Raw genomic sequence first — 20213 nt, 5'->3', positions numbered from 1 at the left:
CTTTGTTGACATGAAATGGTTTTGATCATGTGAAGGGGAAAGAATCAGTAGTCAGATAAAACCCATGCTCACAAAAACACAGTTAGCTGCCGTAACACTAGACCTTTGTTATGTGACACTGAAATGTCCAGTTCAAAATCTCCTGGCAAGTGAACAATCATTTCTTTTCCTACTGTGGCTTAAATGTGCCACAGACAGTATTCTCATTTAGTGGATTCAAGGCCGCTTCCACCATTCATAAGCTTTTATTAGTTGCACACTTCACAAACAATTTGAGGCTTCAGGACCATCCTAAATAGATTTCAACCAAACATAAGAATGTAATATGTCCTTCTATCTGCTAGACATATAAGTAGAAAATAGCCTATCGCTATATAGAAGGCTGGGGCAGTAATCTGTTTCATGCAGCTGTTGGAGGGGTTGGCTCATCAGTATAGGCCTATACCACAGTCTCAAGTGGTGTTTGATCATATCTCCCGCACGAAGCAGTGCCCTGACACAGCAGGATAACAGCCACATGTGTTCTCCATATCATGATTCTAGCCTAAATGTGAACCATTTGCCCATTAACGGCAGTGGATCTACCGCTTCCTTTGTCTCCTCTATTCTCACTCTTCAAAGGATTCAGCAAGCGAGGTTCGTACCTTGTAAAAACAACAAGAAAAGCTATGATTAGGAGTGCTAGCTCGGAGAACAGAAAACAGATCGTCTGCCTTCATTTTTGTTAGCTTTGGTCTTGAGGTATTGTCGACATTCTTTAAAATATTGACAACATCTGACAATCTTTTATAGTGAAAGGTCTTTGACTCTACCAGTATGATGGGGGCAGATGCTCAAAGTGAAATCCATTCATATAGTGTTCGACCTCTGAACAAGAAATTAAAAATGTAGTAGTATCTGTAGATGCTAGATGCATAGATACTGCATGCCATGACCTGCTTCATAAACTAAAACGAGCTTCCACCAGGAAAAACGTTTGCTACTGTTGATAGCAGTGATGAATGTCTTGGTAAATAGCACCCAATGAAAAACCAGACTAAGTCTACTGTGAGGCAGTGAGTATCACTCTGGAATTTACAGCATGCTATTTAGGTAGATAATATTCATTATTTTGCAGTTTTAATCTCAGCTCATTTAAAGGCAATTGTATAAATACTTTATCCCCTTGTCTGGTGGAATTACGTAATCAAAAATGGATTTAGAAGAGATTAAGCAGTATGAGAGATCAAATTCCATTCATGAGGTGAACTCGATATCAGCCACTTAAAGGTGCTTTATGCATTTTGTCTCTTCCTTTACTGCAGGTGTCCCAGCCTCAGCCACTAAATAGTTGATGCCTTCACACTACTGAATGAAGGTCTTATTCTAGTCTGGTTCCCCTGGAGCAGCGGAGTGGATTCTGCAGACACAGAGTGCACCGTCTGAGCCACTCCAGGCCTATAATTCACAGCACTCAGCATGGGGGAGCACGGATGGGGTTCATGGGGCTTCAATGATACCTTGTTGACCTCAGGCCCTTTTCCATAATACTATTTTGTTGTGAATATTTTGAGCATGAGTGTGTGTTTGACTTGAACGTCAAGCCAGCAGTGGTAAACATGCATATTGAGTCTGAGGGTTCAGATACATGAGAGTATATGTCTGCAATGCTGGACTGGTGACAAGTGGCCTCAGGCCACTGCCAGCGCTTCGTAGGGCTTAATGTAAGAGAGAAATAGCAGGTCTTGGCAGAGGTCGCGCCATAGAGGATGCATGAGGTTTCATACTTCTCTGCAGTCTACAGCAGACTTAGAGGGAAGGCCACTAATGAAAAGAACAAACCTAGTCCCTAGCTCTATTATATCAAAGGTACTGTGGGGACAGAATGAATGATCACTGGTTGTTTTCTGCTTCACATTTGACATAGGATCTTCTAATATAAAACTTGATCACTTAATAGGCCTTGCTGTCATAAAATGACTGCACAGCATGCTGAGCACATGTCTAGTAAGGTCTTTTAGTTAAAAAGTCATGAGAATAAAATAATGCAATTACTCTTGTAAGTAAATTCTCCAGGTTAGACATGTTGTAAATGCATAGCAGTCATATGAAATAGATTTTTTAATTGAGCAATGCAGTTATTAAAAAAGCAACAAAAATGCTTAACAACTTAGAGCACAACTTCAAACTTTCTTCGGTTGAGAAAATGAGCTGATACTTGCTCTTGTACACTGGAGACAGGATTAGTGTTAGTGTAGCAATTTGCAGGATGGCTCTCATGAAAGACAAGCAGGGCGGTAGTACTGTGACTGCCCAGCAGAGGGGGAGCAACCTTAAAGAGGGCTGAACACAATAACATGTGGGTCAGCTTCTTAAACTAAAGTACTTCAACACTTAAGGTAAACTCACGGTAACAGAAACATGCATAGCGTCATTTTTTTAAAAGCTGTGTGGTGAATTATCCTTTCATTTTGTCACAAAAGATCAGAAAAGGCCATCTGCTGTGTAGAGAAAATGTTTCCAACTCACATATTGAATATATTGAAAGGTTTATCTGTTAACTAGTAACATATTGTATATCAGACATAATATTTGTATCTGTGGGAATATGAAAATCGTTTTATGTTTAGAAAGCTACAGACCAAATAAACTGATTGAATGAATTCTGTCTTTATTTAAACAGACAAAATATTCAAATTTCTTTTTATGGTTTCATTACTAATTTGAAGTTATTCAATCCTTAATAGTAACTTTTCATTTTTTATTTTTGCGATCAAAGTTTCTATTTAGCTTATCATGTTTCCAGAATTTACTGAAGATCTATCTACTTTACACATGCGAAACTATAAATAGATAGATTTAATATAATTCATCTTCCTGACAAGAAGGTGTATTATGTTAAATCAGTTTTTTTTTTTAAATGTCTTTTTTTGTCCATTTGTGTTTTGGCCATCTCGTGCAGTGCATACATACACCCCCATAAACACGTACAGACTACATAAACCTATCTGCATGCTGGATTTTGTGAGAGACCATGTAACCATTTTACAGGCACAGATCTCCAGTCATACAAGTTTAAAAACAAACACGTCGGAAAACTAGGCAAATATTCCCATATAAATATCATTAAAACACAAAACAGAACATCCATGTGTCGCTTTATAAGAGTGTTAAACTTCCTAGACTACAAACGGCAGTCTCCAGTGCAAGAGGGAAAGAGGGAAAAAAGATCTCCTCCTAAAATAAAACAGATATTTAACTTGGCTCATGGTGAGTTTCAGATTCTGATGGTAATGATATTATAAAATGACTACTGGACAAACCCCATAAATAACTGTGCTGTGTGGTTTCCAGACAGATAGAAAGCTGGGACATGTTGGTTACTGCAGTGCAGCATCTTGTTGAAGCAGGAACACACACAACCCTAAGGCTCACGCCACAATCCCTGAAATGTATAAAGTATGAAAACCAGGGAGGTTTTTGAAGCTGAATTTGCTTCTTTCATATCATTTACAGGTTCTTTTTTTCCTTTTTGGAAAGGAATGGCAGCCTACTTTTAGAGTGGGAATTTCCTTCTATTATATTCTATTTTGTTCGGCTAAAAATATCCTCCTAGAATGGAACTTTACAGCAGTGTTTTCTATAAAAGATTAACTTGGTTGCACTGTGAACGATCTCATTCAAAACCAAGCCACAGAACACAAGTCTGCTTGTAATATCAAGAAATCCTATACTTTAGAAAGGATTGTAATGTAGACTATCATCACAGACTGAAATAACATTGACTCATTTCATTTTCTTTAAGTTGAAGCAGCATTTTAGGTATTTCTAAAGTGAAGTAGAAAGGGACAGGTTTGCAGCGTGCAACAAAACAGATTCCTGTCAAAATAAAGTATGTGTAGTCTGTTTTAATATATCTGTCTGAATGATGCTGTCCAGATAAATAGATAATAGAGACCACTGTGTGAGGTAGGATAATCGCTGAAGTCAAGTGGTCGGAGGTATTTCCAGCCAGTCTGGGTCATTGGCGTTTCTATCCTCTTTTCTTTTCCTTCCATGTTTTGACACATTAATATTCACCATATGCCCTGTCAGACCTATCACAGGCATGCTTCATTTTTATGCTTCTGCGGTGTGGGCAAACAGTGCATACAGCTGCTGCCGTCAGACAGCTCTTTCCCCTGTGCCTTGGATCACATGTGCAACCAAAGAGGTCTGTGTCAGAAACCAGGAATCCGAAAGCCGAGCCAAGCACTTCAATAAGTATCTTCCAACAAAGCACCGCTTTAAATGGGAGCAACCTATACTTTATTTCATCTGACATCATGTTGTTTTACTGAGTGGCACCTTGTCTGAGGCAAAACAGACAGGTGGGATTATGTGATTGGAAAATTACCCTTTTGTGATACCAGCCGTCCTGCATTCTCCTGCACCTCCATGGTTAAATATTATTTTCCATGCATTGCAGTTTTGAAGAGGTTTTTGAAGTTGAATACTGAATCAGGATTGCTGAAAAGTTTTTGTACAGATGACAGGAAAAAAGCTTGGACTTTATTGTTTCCTGTCAGTTGTGGCCTGCCTTCATCTGCAGAAGTACAGCTCTCTGTACGAATCACTATTTTGGGTTGAAATCCATCATGGGATGGCAGCAGTGGTGTGCAGGGTAACATCCCCATACCTTGAGGTACTTGACGAGTTTCTGGATTTGCCAGTATTCGGAAGGCAGGTCTGTGTTACTCTCTGAACGGCGCTCTGGCTGCTCTTCCTCCTCCTCGCTCTCAGATGAACTCTCACTGAAGGCGTCCACTGGCATGGCTCCTGCTGGGGTCTTACTGAAAAAAAGGGGAGATAACAGCAAACTTTAGACCTCTAATAACGATCTAGAATGCGTGGGACAGTCTTACAATTAGACAATACATAGCCAGACAGAAGGGATGGAATACTATATGATGAAATCTCTTTTCCTGTGTTTTAAATGGAAAAACAGCCAGCTTATCCCACACCCCATTGTGTATTTTTAAATTCAAATGTCAAGTTTGAACCTCCTCAGAATCGAAAGAGCAGGAAAGTAAAGATTGAAATAATGTCATGAGAGGACTGGAGACTTCATCATATCACGCTTGCTAGGCTATTGATGCAAACAGAAATGCAGATGGCTTTTTAAAGTTGCTCAGGCCACTTGAATATCTGCATCAAGAAAATTGTGCACTGTGGAGCAATGAAATTTGGTACAAATTCAAAAGGGGCCGCTGAGAAACAGTTCCCATGTACATGCAAATAGCATTGACAGGGTAGCGTATTATCTGATGGAGCCAGCCGACATGGGAATGTTTTCAAGGAAGGAAAATGATGAACACCGAACAAGGTCTTAACAGAGCTCCCAGGCCTACACACTGTCCTGGGTGGTGTGCAGTTGTGACTGCGATTGAGTAAATGCACCCTGGGCTCTTTATTGCATGTACACAATTATGGGTAAAGAATGCTGTTAGTGAACAGTGGCTGGTGTCAATTTATGATACTAGCTGTCTGTGTACATTGGCAGATATAAGTATGGAGACAGCCACTTGTACCACTTACTCCACCTGCAGAGAAAGATACAATCCTTATAGATTCTGACAGAGGAGAACTAATTTGCAACACTTACATGTTCAGGGAGGACAGACGTCCAGGTAAAGAGGACACAGAGAAGTCTGCTTTCATCTTACTCTTGGCTCCTGGTCCCAGCTTTTTCTTCTGTATTTCACCAGATTTCTCTCCAGAGAAATTGCTCAGTTTCTTTCCCTCTGCTTTACTGTAATGATGTGAAATAAGAGTCATTATGCCTGCTACTATTTTGAAAACGGTTATTTTTTGAAACATAATCATTATTTAACGATTCAAGACAAGAGTTCAGTGGGCATGTTTTTTTAGCAATTGAGATACTTTTATCTGCAGCCAGTATTTCCTCAAATGGGTATAGTTATCACAAGGTACAGCTGCAACAGCTCAGCTCATGCTAGATCTATTTATCAATCAAAGACCATATGTGATAGATCTTCTGGGATTTTTTTCTAAGACATTTCCCCAAGATCACTGTCTGTGATTGGGCAGAAAGGGTTTCCACATCGTAAATGTATTTATTAACTCAGATCATTGTGTAATCAGAAATACTTTCACTTGCCCTAAAATTTATAAAGCATATAACCATCTCTTTATAATGTGTGACTGCTGGCAGAGACATGGAGCACATGTAATACAGACTTGGCATCAGCCATCTAAAGATCATCTCCTTAACAAGAGGGATCCCATGTGGTAGCCCGAAGATAGTTCAGAACACATCTTACAAAAGGAAATTATCACATACCCACATGGAGACACGAGACCGAGATTCTTCCATCTCAGACTCGGTTCGTATTTTCTCTCGCTGTCTGCCTTGTTCGGTGTATGCCGTTCTCTCGCCTTCTCATGCACATTCTTTTCCTGTCGCCTGTACGACCTCTGGGGTTGGCCTTGTTCCTCCGCATCAACAGATTCCACATGCTGGATCTTTTGTGTTGATGGAAGTTCTTGAACTGCAAAATCCTGTTGGTAAGTGGAAAAAGACAACGGCTCGAGAGTCACACCAAAATCTACTGGTGGAGATAGAAAATAAATGTCATTTGCAAAACTATTTGCACTCAAGTTGTAAACTTCTCCGAATGCTGCTTATTAAAACAGAACATTCACTGTGATGTTCACTTGTTGCTTCTCATCATGATGGTGGGTGGAAAACATGGCACACAGCATGTTTTCCACCCACCATCATGATGAGACATGATGCCTCTCTCTTCAGGTAGTTGCAACATATTACATTTTAACGTGCGACAAAGTGTTGGCCATTTCATTACGAGAAAAGGCTCATAAAAACAACAGAACAGTATCAGTGACACATGAAAAACATAAAATACACATAAAAGCGCTTTCTTCAACAATATGCAGACCTGCATAGCAGTTCAGGCTTTATTGAGGCACTTGAATAAAAGCACACTTTCCCAATGTTTTACACATAAGAGGTCCCCCTCTGTTAATTGGCTGAACAATATCAAAAAGTTTATTGTTTCTGTACATTCCTCCACCTAAAACCTTGCAGCTTGGCACAGACAGAGTAACACCTTTATGCCACTGTTATTCAGTTTTTTGGCTTTTTTTTTTTTTTTTTTTTCAAGTTTTGAAGGTCTTAATATTGAACTTTACAACCTATATACGAAAGCCAATAAGACACATATGAATGGTTTGCAGGCACTGGAGTTTTTAATCACAGACACCTGCTCTGCAGAAATAGCTCAGGCTGTCATTGTTTGTTAGGGGCTCAACATTTTTAAGGGCAGGGAAAAAGAATTAAGATGTATTTCTATGGCTTGTGTTCACGCAAAAGTGGGCGCCAAGCATGCCCAATCACTTATCCAAAGACTTGTTTTTCATAAAGCACAAAGTGACCTGCTATTGGAAACATACAAGTCAATTCACCCAACCACAGACCCACAGTCTGACTTTATTAAGCTAACCAACCTTCTTTAATTCTATTATATGTGAAATGAACAAAGTCCATGTGCTTATAAAGGAGGAATGCTCCAAATTCCTTGACATGCCACAGAAAAAGAAGTCTTATTACAGGTGCCTTTCTGCATTTGAAAACACTACAGGCCTAATGGCAAATACTGTGTTTAACAGGACTCACCCCTGTGGTTATTTTATAGTAGGTGACAATCAATCATTAGCACTTTTATTATATGTTAATTTCAAAGCATTTGACAACTGAAACCTAAACTCCAACTATTTGCATATGTTTGGGGTAGATGTGTATCTAATTCATATGAAGAAAAGTCAGCAGGGCAGCAAATCTGAAGCCATCAACCATAAAACATCTGTCAGTGGCACGATTCAAGCGGTCTTTACTGACTGATTATGACAGTGAGACAGTCTATATTAATTTCAGGATGTGAATAACAAAAACAAATCTACAACCCAGGGAGTTTCTGCTTTTCAGTGAGTGTCTTGTGCATGCAAATACACAGCATGTCCAATTTCCAATCATGCTGTGATGTCAAAACGAATCCACAACGCTGAACAGAGAAGGCGAGTCTGCTTCCTCCCTGTGTTGCTGCCCTCATCTCCTTTGGCTGCCTCTGCTCATTTGATTGAGGCTGTCTAATCTAATAGAACTGTTTAAAAAGACCTGCTTCCTCACATTGGAAAGGAGCAGATATGTTTGGAGATTAGGTGTTGTTATCTTTGGCTATCGCCTTACAAGTTTGGGCTAGCAATCATGGAACTGAGACGGAACTATGCAAGATTGTGTTTCTGACAGAAACTGCAGCCATTGCTCTTTCCTCTCAAATTAAAACTGGGATGGATCATGTCTGTAGGAATGACTGCAATTACTTAATATTTCAGACATGGGATGCATATTGCACCATTTGATTGCTGTCGTCAGCAATCAATCAAATGAATTTCAAAGCAATGTGCTTTTAAGTTGACCTCATCATATGATGGTGATTAGCCCAAATAGAGGCAGAAAGAAAAATATTCAGCGGAGTGAAACTTAAGTTACAGGACACTGCAAAGCACATATCAAAGGAGTTAAAGAATCCAGAAGAAAAAGACCGTGGCGATGATTTGTGCCTCCACAAACTCGTTCACAGCTATTTTTACTGCAGCTGTCCATCATTTTTAGATCTTTCAGAATCAAGGCATTACTCTTCACACAGGGCTCATAAAACATAAAAGCCTGAATGTCTTCTTTTTTTTTTTTTCTACACGGCTCAGCCTGGCACTACTCATAAATTTATACGTTTACTAAAGACTGGAGAAGATGGAGCCGTCCTATGGCGACATGATGATGATCACCTTTATGGTAAGGGTTCATTGGTTCTGAGGCGGATTCTTTTTGTTCTTGTTTTGTGTGAGTTCACCAAACTGTCAGCGATGTTAAAAGGTAATCAAGTATTGAAAATGTAATGTAAAGTCTTCAGCCCCATTCCAACTGACTAATTTACTGACCTTTAGACCTATAATAATCAAAGTACTATTCTACTGTGTACGTTATGCAGTGTAGTCTAAGTATAATTTAATTCAATAAAACTATTCCATACTTCTATACAATTTCTATAGTGAGCAGTAAATTGAGATTTTGGTTACTTTGCATCTTCATTTGACAGGTGTAGAGTGACACAATGATTATTTTTTGTATCTGTAAAATAAAGAGCATTGCATTGTGGGATTGTTACCATAAAGTAGTAATAGTACAAGACACAAAAATTGCTGTCTTTACTCCCCACGTCATTTCCAGCTCCTCTTTCAGCCCTTGGTATTTTTCAAACTTCTCATGTTCTTTCTCCCTGATGGTGCTGGTGCTCGAGATTGCTATGTCTATCACCACTGCCTTCTGCTGTTTGTCAATCAGCACGGTGTCAGGCTGGTTAGCCATCACCAGCTTGTCAGTCTGGATCTGGAAGTCCCCCAGGTTCTTAGCTCGGTCACTCTCAATGATTTAGCGAGGTGTCTTCCATTCTGACCGTGGGACTTCCAGCCCATACTCAGTGCAGATGTTCCTGTACACTATAACAGCCACTTGGTTATGGCGTCCCATGTACGCTGTTCCTGCCTGCATCATACACCCTGATGTTATGTGCTGGATTATTTCAGGAACATCTTTGCACAGCCTACACCTGGGGTCCTGTCTGGTGGGGTAGACCCCCACCTCTACTGCTCTTGTGCTGACATGATTAGTGCTTCTGTGCTGTCTTTTAACCCAGCCTTTTCCAGCCACTGGTAGGATATCTTCTTGATAATTTCTTCTATCTGTCAGTGGTACATGCCAAGTAGCGGCTTGTCCCTTGAGGAAGTTCATCCTCCCCTTCTGCATTATCAGGTTTCTTCTGCCTGAGGTATCCACTTAGCAGCTCATCTCCAGGGGCTATCTTTCTGATGAACTTTTGGATTTTGGTTGTTTTGTCCTGGACAGTTCACCAGTTCTCTGCCTCCCTCGCACAACTTAGTGTACAGTCTCAGGGTGCTGGACTTGGGATGACACCCTCCATGCTTTGGGAGGAGCTTCCTTCTCTTGATATCAGTGGCCTCTTATCATACCAGCAGGGTATCTGATGACTGGCTGGGCGGATATGTTGATGACGCCGACCTTGTTCTTCCGTTTCAGCCGACTTACTCTGTGTAGGTATTTGGCTCCTGAACATCTGCAGTGCTGCCTTCTGGTAGTTCGACCACTTGGTTCTGATCATCTTTCCTCTCTTCAATACCATCCAACCACACTTATCTAGCCCGAATGACATTCCAAAGTATATATATATATATATATATATATATATATATATATATATATACATATATATATCTGTATCAGGTCATAAACCAAAGCATTGAACAGATTAAAATTTTGATCTGATAATGGTGCTAAATAAGAAGTCAGGGGATCAACAAAGTGTTAACAATTCCTCCTGAACAGAGCGTGAATGTCTGTACCAAATTATGTCCAACACACATCATAGATTATGAGATATTTTGCCAGATAGATGAAATCTGAAATAATTAATCTCCATGTTAGTCCTGGGTGATTACCTAGCCAGTTTTGCTTTTAATTTGCACTGTGGATATAATTACACTGTATCGCTCTGAATCATATTTAAACCTTAATTTGCTGAAAATCCCATCATAACAAACAAAACAGAATACAGTGATTCTTTAAAAAAAACTTGTCGCCTTTCCCTATTTTAAGAACAAGGACTGATGTCCACACATCCATAAGTGGTATAAAGACTTTGATGAGTCGATGATGATGCTACCATTTGCAGCAAACATCAGTGAGAGTAAGAAAAAAAAAAAAAGGTCATATTTTTAAAAGATTAAAAGATTGCTGGGTGCAGCTGGAAACTATTATTAAGGTGATTTGTTATGTCGTCAAATTACTGAAGCAGGAAATAGCACTACTGAATAAATCACGCATATTTCAATGTCTGGAAATAAGTATGTGCCTGTCTTTTTGTCTGTGAGCATGTGTGCGTGTGCGTTGAGGGGCTGGATGGTGGGTGGGATGGGGCTGTGCTGTTTTGATGTTGGAACGCGGAGAAGGTTACTTTAGAAATTTTTCAACACAGTGACAACCAGACACTAGCTCACTAGTATGGAACAGCAGAGACACTGATTACACAATCCTAACCAAGCTGTGTTTACGAATGAGTCACATAGCATCAGGGATCAAATCAGAGGTTTCAAGAGAAGGACCTTGTTCATGGGACAAAGAAGCATTTCAACACCCACACATCCTCGCTTTGAGAGCTAAAATTCAAGGCTACAAAAAGGCATCTGCATCTGCCCGGATTCCACTGTACCTGCTTGTTTATGTGCTCAGCAAAATGTGGAGATCTGCTCATCAGAAGTGTTAACAGGTCTTTGTAGATATCACTTGTCCGCTCATAGCCACTCTCCTCCCCCTCCTGTTTTATGCACTGTGAAAACAAAGTGAAAAACAGCTTCATTAATTCTGAAAACCACAATTATAATGTGACCCACATGTCTGCTGGAATAGCTGAGGTTGGAATGCTCCGAGTATCTAAAGGGTGTCTGAAAGAGGAAGTGCAAAACCATGTAAACCGCTAAATTAGGTTTCAGACACTGCTGCTCTTTGAGGTTTCATTCGCATCAATGTCACCCATTAGTTTTAAGGCTGTAGTCTTTTCACCTTGGTCGAACCATTTCCAGTTGAAGAAACAGAGGCAGGAAACCTATGGCTTGTCATCAAAGTCAGTGAAAGAGTGAGAGGTGCTGCAGCATGCAAAATCGTCTCTTAAAAATGATTGCAATAACGTTCAAAGAGATTCCTGGCTGGAATTGCTGGAAGCGCTCTATACAATAATACACTAACTAACTGCACTAACTTAGATTTTGTTGTAGTCTGGTTATATTCACATTCATTGTAAACTAGTATCTGCAACTTTTTTACCATTATTGGGTTATGGTGAGCTTCTCTCTGCCCATTGTCCAAAGATTTTGGAAGCAGTATACCACTGCGCTCTACATTTATTAGTGGGTGGGGTTATTTTGTAGACCACTGTACTTTGTTTAAATACACTGCCTTGTTCCAGCTGGAACAATGTACAGAGGGACTTAAAACTGTCATAAGTGATTACTCATGGTAAGCTCAAGTCGATTTTAAATGATCTGGAAAATAGCGCTCTTGATCAAAGCCTTTGCTACTATAAATGTGTCGTTTTTTACTTTAGTTTGAGAATTGTCTTGGATCATAAGAAATTGTCAATACTCATTTACAGCCTGTCTGTCTGTTTAAGTTGTTTAATTTATTGCTGTAACCAATGGCCTGAGGGACAGCTATAGCGGTGACATATCCACATTGTTTCCTTGCATTTCCTGGAACACAATAAATATTATATTCTATAACAACAATAACAATAAAGAATCATTCTGTTGATGGATAGCTGTGTGCTGTGTAAGGTTAGTACAAGATTGGTATTACAACAGTTAAGGATAGACAGAATAACTAAATTTGATAAGGCCAGCCTTTTACAGTCCAGATTTATGATTGAAGAACAGTACTAGACGAACTGGGAATTTTTTCAAAATCACTGGAGCACTACAAGTGAATATATAGAGGTGAATTTGCTGACAGTTTCCAGACTGATCAATGATGAATTGGTCTATCAGAAATTATTTACTAGAAATTAACCTCACACAAAAATCAATATCAAGTTGTTCCAGTTGATGCAGTCCACAGTGCTTTTTCTTCCCAGTCTTACCCCACTGAGAAAAACTCCAGTAGTGCTGCAAGTGATGTAGAGGGTCTCAGTGTCACAAGGCTCAACCATAAGGTAACACATTTCACCATGCAACTGTCTCCACGGAGGCGAGCGACAGCCATTTGAAAATTCATAATCTAAAAAGCAAAGCAAAGAAAGGAGTTGGCAGTTGTAAAAATCTTGCAGCAAAGTTTATACTATGTAGTGCGGCTGAATATCAAGTCACAAAAAGTTTGTCTCCGAAGGAAGATGGAAACAGGCCAGAACAGGGGAGCAAAAAGGGAAATCATCATCCAAATGCCTGGGCTGCTAAACAGAATGATATAGTACTCCAAGTAGCTCAGGTCTGAGACAAGAGCCAAGGGTAGAGCCACAGGTCTACTTGCAATATAAATCATCCACTAAAAAACAGAGCCACATAGTGACAGTATCATATTTCAAGGCTGGTTGGGGGATTATTTTCATAGAAGGTGTCAATTGAGAGAAATATGAGAAAAATATGAGAATGAGAAATAGGGACATTTACTATTTTTATCACTTGGTGTGCATATACTGCTTTGTTAGGACGTGATAAATGCACTGCAACAAAGTACAAAACAAACACTGACTAACGACTTGGTAAACTGGAATCTGACTGATATAATGACTTCCATGTCATTCGTGGCAGCAGAACACAGACTTTTTATGCTTTGGAATATCCAGCATTAGTGTTAATATCAATTGCTTTCCTTGCAACCCAGTGAAATGTGGACATAATTCAAACCTGATGTGTATCGAACCGACTTCAGCACCCTGTTCTCCCCTTCATTGCAGAATCGTTTCAACAACTCCACGTCATTCTTCACTGCGGTGGGGTCAAGCCTGACTTGTCTGTAATAAAAATGTAGGAAAACAAAACAAACATCCGTTTCATCTCATTCACTCGCGGTTCCTTTTCTAAAGCCGATGCCTATTCCAATCAAAAATTGTGTGATAGAGGATAGCCGTGGAGGATGGATAGATGCTGAGAGAGCTGGAGATGCACCTACTCAGATATCTCTTTGAGACATTTGATGAGGAGCTGGTTATCCATATTTCGGAGCAACAGGAACAGCTTAATCTTGACTTCCAAGTCCTTCCCTTGATCTTCCTCTGTCACTTTGGCTACCAGACTTAGAACATCAGTGTGGCCATCTTCTTTCTCCATGATGCTGGCAAAGCTGCCACCAAGAATCTTAACCATGAGGTCTCTATTTTCTGAACAATAAGAGGTTAGCCTTAGCAGATCCAGGGAATGATCACAGTGTCTACGAAAATGTGAGTCGGATTCATTTTGAACTAACGATACAACAGGCCTCACATTTCTTTTCACAAACTAAGGCAGAATTCCCTCTGTATAAAAAATTCAACAGCAATCAATGGGTTGTCACCATATTCATCATGTATTCTTCTGTCAGACAAATACATATTATTTTATCTCTTTTTAGCTGTGAACCTAAAGTAAGTCAAATGTGGCATAATTGAGCAGTTGTAGAGAATAAGTAGGAGGACAAACAACTTAAGTCTGTGGGTTACAGAGGTATGCTGGTAACTGGACTACTTAGGATGCAAATTAGATTCAAATCTTATCCATGATCATGCTTACCTTCTAGACATGCTCGAACCTCTTCCAGCTTTTTATCATCTGCCAGATGAACTAGTTTAGAGACCTGGCTGAAGCTACGCACATAAAGAGTAGGAGGGGAGAGCAGCAACAATGGATGTCCTTCGCTGTCTTTCTCATTGGACTGTACATCTGAGTCACTGTAGAGAAAGGAAAACAAATCTTTAATAATCCAGATAATGACATGTGTTGCATTAAATTGTAAATGCCAACACACGTAAGGAAGATTAGAGTCTGTACTTTTGTTTTTGTACTCTGCTTCCCAGCTACGAGATACAAAACTAACCACACACTGAAATTAGACCAGAACATCTGATGAAATAAAATGGAATGTACTCAGTCTAACTGAAGCTGAAAAACAAATTAATTATACCCTGCTGCTTTGAGTATTGCCAAGGTAAAATACACTTGGACACCATGGTGACAGCATATCCTGCACAGACACATAATACCTAAAGCACCGGCCAGGCAGCTGCCTGCCTCATGATTAGACTAACCTGATGTCATAGACTGTTTTGAAATCAGATGCCACTAAAGTGGTACTCCACTGGAGTGGCTCCTCAAACACATGCTCTGCCTCCTGTGGGTGTTGGGAGCTGAATTGCTCCACAAAGCAAAGAATTTCTTTCAACAAGGACTCATTCATTGGCGTGACCTCCAGTTTGCCAGCACCAGAAGTGGCTGTGGTCCACTGGGCTGCCCTGGTCAGCGATACCCCCATCGGACAGGCTGGGATGTTCTGAACCTGGAAACTGAAAAGCAACACTCTCTTAAACAATCTGTGGCTTATGAGAGAGAGAGGAGAGGACCCTGGACTCTGGACTCACCTGATTTACTTTTGTGTTTGAAGTTTATTCTTATTCTTTTGGAGCTGTGTGTAACAAAAAACAATTTCCCCCTGGAGATTATTAAAGTGATTCTGATTCTGATTCTGATTCTGATTCTGATGAGTTTTTAGCATGATGCCTGTCTTCACCTCGCCTTTTATCAACATGGACAAATGTGGAGATAAAAAGAAAAGACTGTGCGAGGTTTCTAAAGAAGTAGTTTGATATATTTACAGAGCTAAAACACTTAGTCAGTTCATTGATTCCTTACAGAAAACTATGTAGCAACTACTTCGAATTAATGCCGAACATCACCAGGATGAAGCTTCTCTATTTTCTGTCATTTAGTGACTAAAACGATTAAATGAGGAAGTATTTGTCAGATTAATTGATAACGAAACATATGTTTCCAAACAAAGTTAAACCAGCTGTGCTTGGCATACAAACAGATGGAGCTAATGCTAAACGTGCTAAAGATCTTCTCTGTAAAGATCAGTTGGTACAGTCCATCCATCAAACGTACATACAAAACATGCTGTGGTGCTCAATAATGTCTACGAGGTGAGTGGAACATTTTATAACTTATTGTGGTTACATAGCTTGAATATTTGCACACATACTTGACGCGTTATTTGCTTTCTTTGCACTATTCTCGTCATTTAACGCCACACAGAACTCTGAACGTTGGTTTAGCCCCCTCAGTAGTGCTGGTACACAGTTTTTAGCTAACGGTAACTTAAGTGCAGCCATTTTCAGGGCTTCCTACATACACGCGCTACGTGTTTCTGCCAAGATTTGTGAAGTGTACACATGTATTAAAGAGCAAACTTACCGTGTATTTCAAGCTTCTGCGCTACTTTAAAAAACTAGCAACAGTTCAGTGGTGTCCATGGAAACCACGCGCTACGCTCCCTTTGGTTGCTATGATACAGAGCCGAATACAACGGAAAGCGAGTTGGGTCAAACATGACCAAACCACCCACAAAAGTGGAGGAAGTCTGTGATCCACACGGAAGCGATAACCAACCTACATAACATTACCACAACTAATGCAATACAAAGCAGACGCTCTGTCATTAATGTACTGTTCAGAGTCCCTTTGAATGGTAATAGCATAGACCTAATAATTCAAAGATTATATTTATTTTGTCACATTCTCAGACAATGTGTGCTGTGCAGTGCAGGGTGGTATGATGGGACAATAAAGAATAATAAGTAGATTAGAAAAATATTCAATGTACAAGTTAGATACGTGTGTGTGTGTGTGTGTGTGTGTGTAGTCTAGTGCTGTGACTTGCATGGTCAGGAACTCTAAAATGTCAAGTCAAACGTCATAATAATAAAATAAAAAAAGCTGGAGGCTTTCCTTGTAGAGTGTTCACATAACCGCATATTTTAGAGCCTATTTCCTCTCTTACTACTGGTTTGGCACTGACAAACATTGGCTACTGAAAACAGTCTATTTGGGTGGATACTCTCTGTTTAGACACAGCGAGTAAGTTCACTGAGTTCAAAGTTAATAAACCAAGCAAGCCAGGTATGTTAAGCCTTACTCTTGACATGGAGATGCAAAGGTAAATCAAGTTTCATTCTCACTCTACTTTTGAATGTGTTAAAAGGCAAAACCCAATATCAGTTAGAAATGTAAGGAAAGCCACTTTACATGGGACATGATGACAGTGATTTGCTGATACGACTAAAGCTATGAACAAGAAAATCCTACTTGTGATATTAGTCAGAAACAGTATGGTGGGCAGCTTGTATGAATTCAAACATGGTCCCAGACACATGGTTCGTTAAATGGGGTGCAGACATGTTTTCACTCAATGTATTAAACCCCTTCCGTCTAAAAAGAGCAAATGTGTGTCCATACTGTTGCAGCTGCCCATTCATGATGTCCTGAGGCTGACTGAGAGAAGGGGTACCTCCTGGCCAGTGAAACCGCTGATTTCCTCTGGTGCTCGCCTTGTTTGGCACACCGCTGAGACCTAGCCCTTTCAGCCTGGTGTACACGCACAGCAGGTGGAACTACTTCAACCTAAGTTGGGGGGTAGCTCATCTCTGGTATCGAGAGAGATCATTCTGGATATTGTTGTTAGAGGAGTGGATTAATGAGTCTGCCTCCCCTTCCAGGTATTTTATTTGGAACAAGCGAAAAGCTGTCAAAGTTAAGAAGCACTGAGAATATGCAATGGGGCGCTGGAGCTGGGGGGCTGAAGGGCAATGGAGCACAGGCATGCGTAGAGTGAACTCAGACAGAGATGAGGTAAAGTGTGTGCATCTGTACGTGTGTCTGAGTTTGCCTGACTGTGATGTAATAAGGAGAAGAAAAAAAAACAAAATGTAAAAGGATGACGGACCAAAAGAAAAAGAAGGGAAGAAAAGCAGGATAAACAAGGGTCTTAATTCGTCTAACCCAAGGTCTCATTAGTGAGCCTAATTGCTGTTCGTTAAAAGGGATTAAATGAAACGCTCTCCCCAGGCTGGGTCTTTTAGAAAGTAAAACAAATATGCTCCGAGCTCAGAAGCACCTGCTCACTCTTAGATGTCCTTTGACTAAAACCTAATACAGCATAATAAACACAACTGTTCTCCATGCTATTTCTCCAATGCTTGAGTTCAGCCACTGATTGAACTGCATGGAAACATGCAGATGACACACACACACACACACACACACACACACACACACACACACACACACACACAGAAAGGTACTGCGGCCAGGCCTCTTTACACATGGATATCATGATTGCATCCGTTCGCGGCGTGTCCAACCTCCACAACACTCCATTAACACTCAGATTAAACATACACAAAAGCGGTGCGTGAGTAACAAGAGTGATGACGAGGAGGTGCACAGACTACTGTTCCTGTTCCTGGTTTGAAAGGGAACTGGAAAACGGATCTCCTGAGTCCCCCCCACCCACCCCCCACCCCCCACCCCCCACCCCCCTTGCTTTCAGGCATGGATTCACATTCTCCAAAGAGCTCTAATGTTGACGTCATGTCAAGTCCAGTTCAGCACGGCTCATGGCTGAAAGCAGGAAAGGGATGACACTGGTCATTGTAATGAGCACCTGTGAAACGTGTCCCTCTAATTGATGAGAGGTTCTAAAATTGAAAACAGTAAAAGGGACCGTAACAAGAGGGAGTGACCACATCTCCTGCTTGTAAAAAGCTCCGGACTGTCGTTTCCCATAATCCTCTGTGTTCTTAGGCACAGAGAACGTGAGGCAAGTGCTTTTAAATGGGATTCAGCATGGGTGACTTGTGATTGACAAGAAGCCTGAAGACCTGTCGTATAACTTTTTATTCCAAGGAAGCTCATGGCGTGCATTGGGTACTCTGTAGCGTACTGTGGGTCACCGCTAACAAGTTTATCTTGATTTTTCCTCTTTTCAATCTAACAGTAAAATTCAAATTACTTGACTCTGCACAAGTAATTGCGTAAAGTGACTGTTTGAATAGGCACTAATACATCAGGCCAATGGAAAATTGCATTAGGCCCTGCTCAAACTGCAAAGACCAATAATGGACAGCAGTGCCAAAGAAAACTGAACATAATTATTCCTAACACACACACACACACACCGCCTGATCATTGTGTTATGTTACTCGTCAAAATAAGGGTAATCTCATGTTTGGCAATAACCACAAAGAGGAAAATGACTGCAATATTTTGCCGATAAAATATGTCATATTTTCCTCAAAGTTGCATGCAGAGTGTTCACAACATGAAAATTAATCAAAATCTGTTCTAAATGAGTCTCAGCAAACAAAACCTGATACTGCTGAGAATTTTTTTTTCCCATTTCAATATCATCGCTTGAGCTTCTCATGCACATAAACCTGCAATTGTGGTTTTCAATGACTGTGTATAGGATGTATTTCAAGTGCCGATCACTTAGTGCCACTGCTTTCTTTAGAGAGGAAGGACGCTTGTCAAATATAGAAAGCAACACGAGATTTATGACCATAGGGATTCTGGTGAAAACCAATGACAAAGACTACAGCTACTCGACTTAAAACACATCTTGTTGGTTTTGGTTGCAATTCTGCGAGGCGACACTTGGCTCCTCTTGCAGGATCATCCAGGCGCTTTACAAGTGCTTTTATGTATTTCAAGAAATGCTGAATGAGCACATGTAACCACAAAACATACCTTAGAGAAAATCATATCACCATAAACATGAATATTCCCAGCCCCTCTAACTGACCGATAGTGTTTTCTTTAAATTCGCAGGTTGTCATTTAATACAAAAATAGAAAAACCAATATGAAGCCATGTTAACATGGATGTCACGAGCAGATTCGAGAGGGGAAATGGGTGCGTGCTGCTTTAATATGGAGCAGATCACATGCAGGCATTGAATTTTTTTAATTACAGGATTTTCACATCATTACTAAAATGATTTTGTCAGTGTTGTGTAGTTTAACCAGTATCGTGTAGTGATTTAATCACCCAATTGTACACGAGATACCAAATTGTACACGGTCAGGCAGACTGGTGAGCTCAGTTGTTTGGAGCATGTATGTGGCTGTAGATGTGTGAGCAACTATTGCTGACCCTGCCTGGTACTGAGAAATACAGTCCTTGTTAGACAAAGCACACAGATGTTTACTCAAGAGCAGACACTTGACTAAAAAGTGAAACCATTACGCAATGGTAGGTTCAAAATAACATAAAAACAAGTGTAGATGAGATTGATTCATTACAATTGGGTATTACAAAACTGTGTTGAAATGTATTTAAATGTTTTACAGTTCAAATAAGTTTCCTCTAAATGCAGAATGATTCCCCTGTTTAATGAGAAACACCGGTGGGCCATGGCTCTGTGACTGGGGAGACTCTGCTAAGGCATGTCTAGGGGTGGCTCCATAGAATCCCCACCACAGTGACTGATTATTCTTTGAATTATTCCAAACATTTTTTAAACTAAAACCCATCCTGCATGGACTGACTGACCTGGTGGGGGG

At 40.3% G+C, this 20213-nt stretch overlaps 1 protein-coding gene across 1 annotated transcript in view; it reads right to left on the bottom strand.

Moving 5' to 3' along the window:
* Positions 1–15127, bottom strand: part of odad2 (outer dynein arm docking complex subunit 2) — a 35905-nt gene extending 20778 nt beyond the window's left edge. The window contains exons 1-9 of the mRNA XM_070853253.1: positions 14904–15127; positions 14389–14546; positions 13793–14000; positions 13528–13634; positions 12765–12901; positions 11343–11459; positions 6323–6540; positions 5624–5770; positions 4658–4811 (exon numbers count right to left, since the gene is read on the bottom strand). Of these exons, the coding sequence (XP_070709354.1) occupies positions 4658–4811; positions 5624–5770; positions 6323–6540; positions 11343–11459; positions 12765–12901; positions 13528–13634; positions 13793–14000; positions 14389–14546; positions 14904–15127 (1470 nt within the window). The remainder of the gene's footprint in view (positions 1–4657; positions 4812–5623; positions 5771–6322; positions 6541–11342; positions 11460–12764; positions 12902–13527; positions 13635–13792; positions 14001–14388; positions 14547–14903) is intronic.
* Between the last annotated feature and the right edge of the window lie 5086 nt (positions 15128–20213).

The sequence above is a fragment of the Pempheris klunzingeri genome, chromosome 21 (assembly GCF_042242105.1).
Source record: "Pempheris klunzingeri isolate RE-2024b chromosome 21, fPemKlu1.hap1, whole genome shotgun sequence".
In the NCBI taxonomy this organism is placed as follows: Eukaryota; Metazoa; Chordata; class Actinopteri; order Acropomatiformes; family Pempheridae; genus Pempheris; species Pempheris klunzingeri.
The sequence above is the reverse complement of the archived record's forward strand: the minus strand, read 5'-3'. Positions and strand labels throughout refer to the sequence as shown.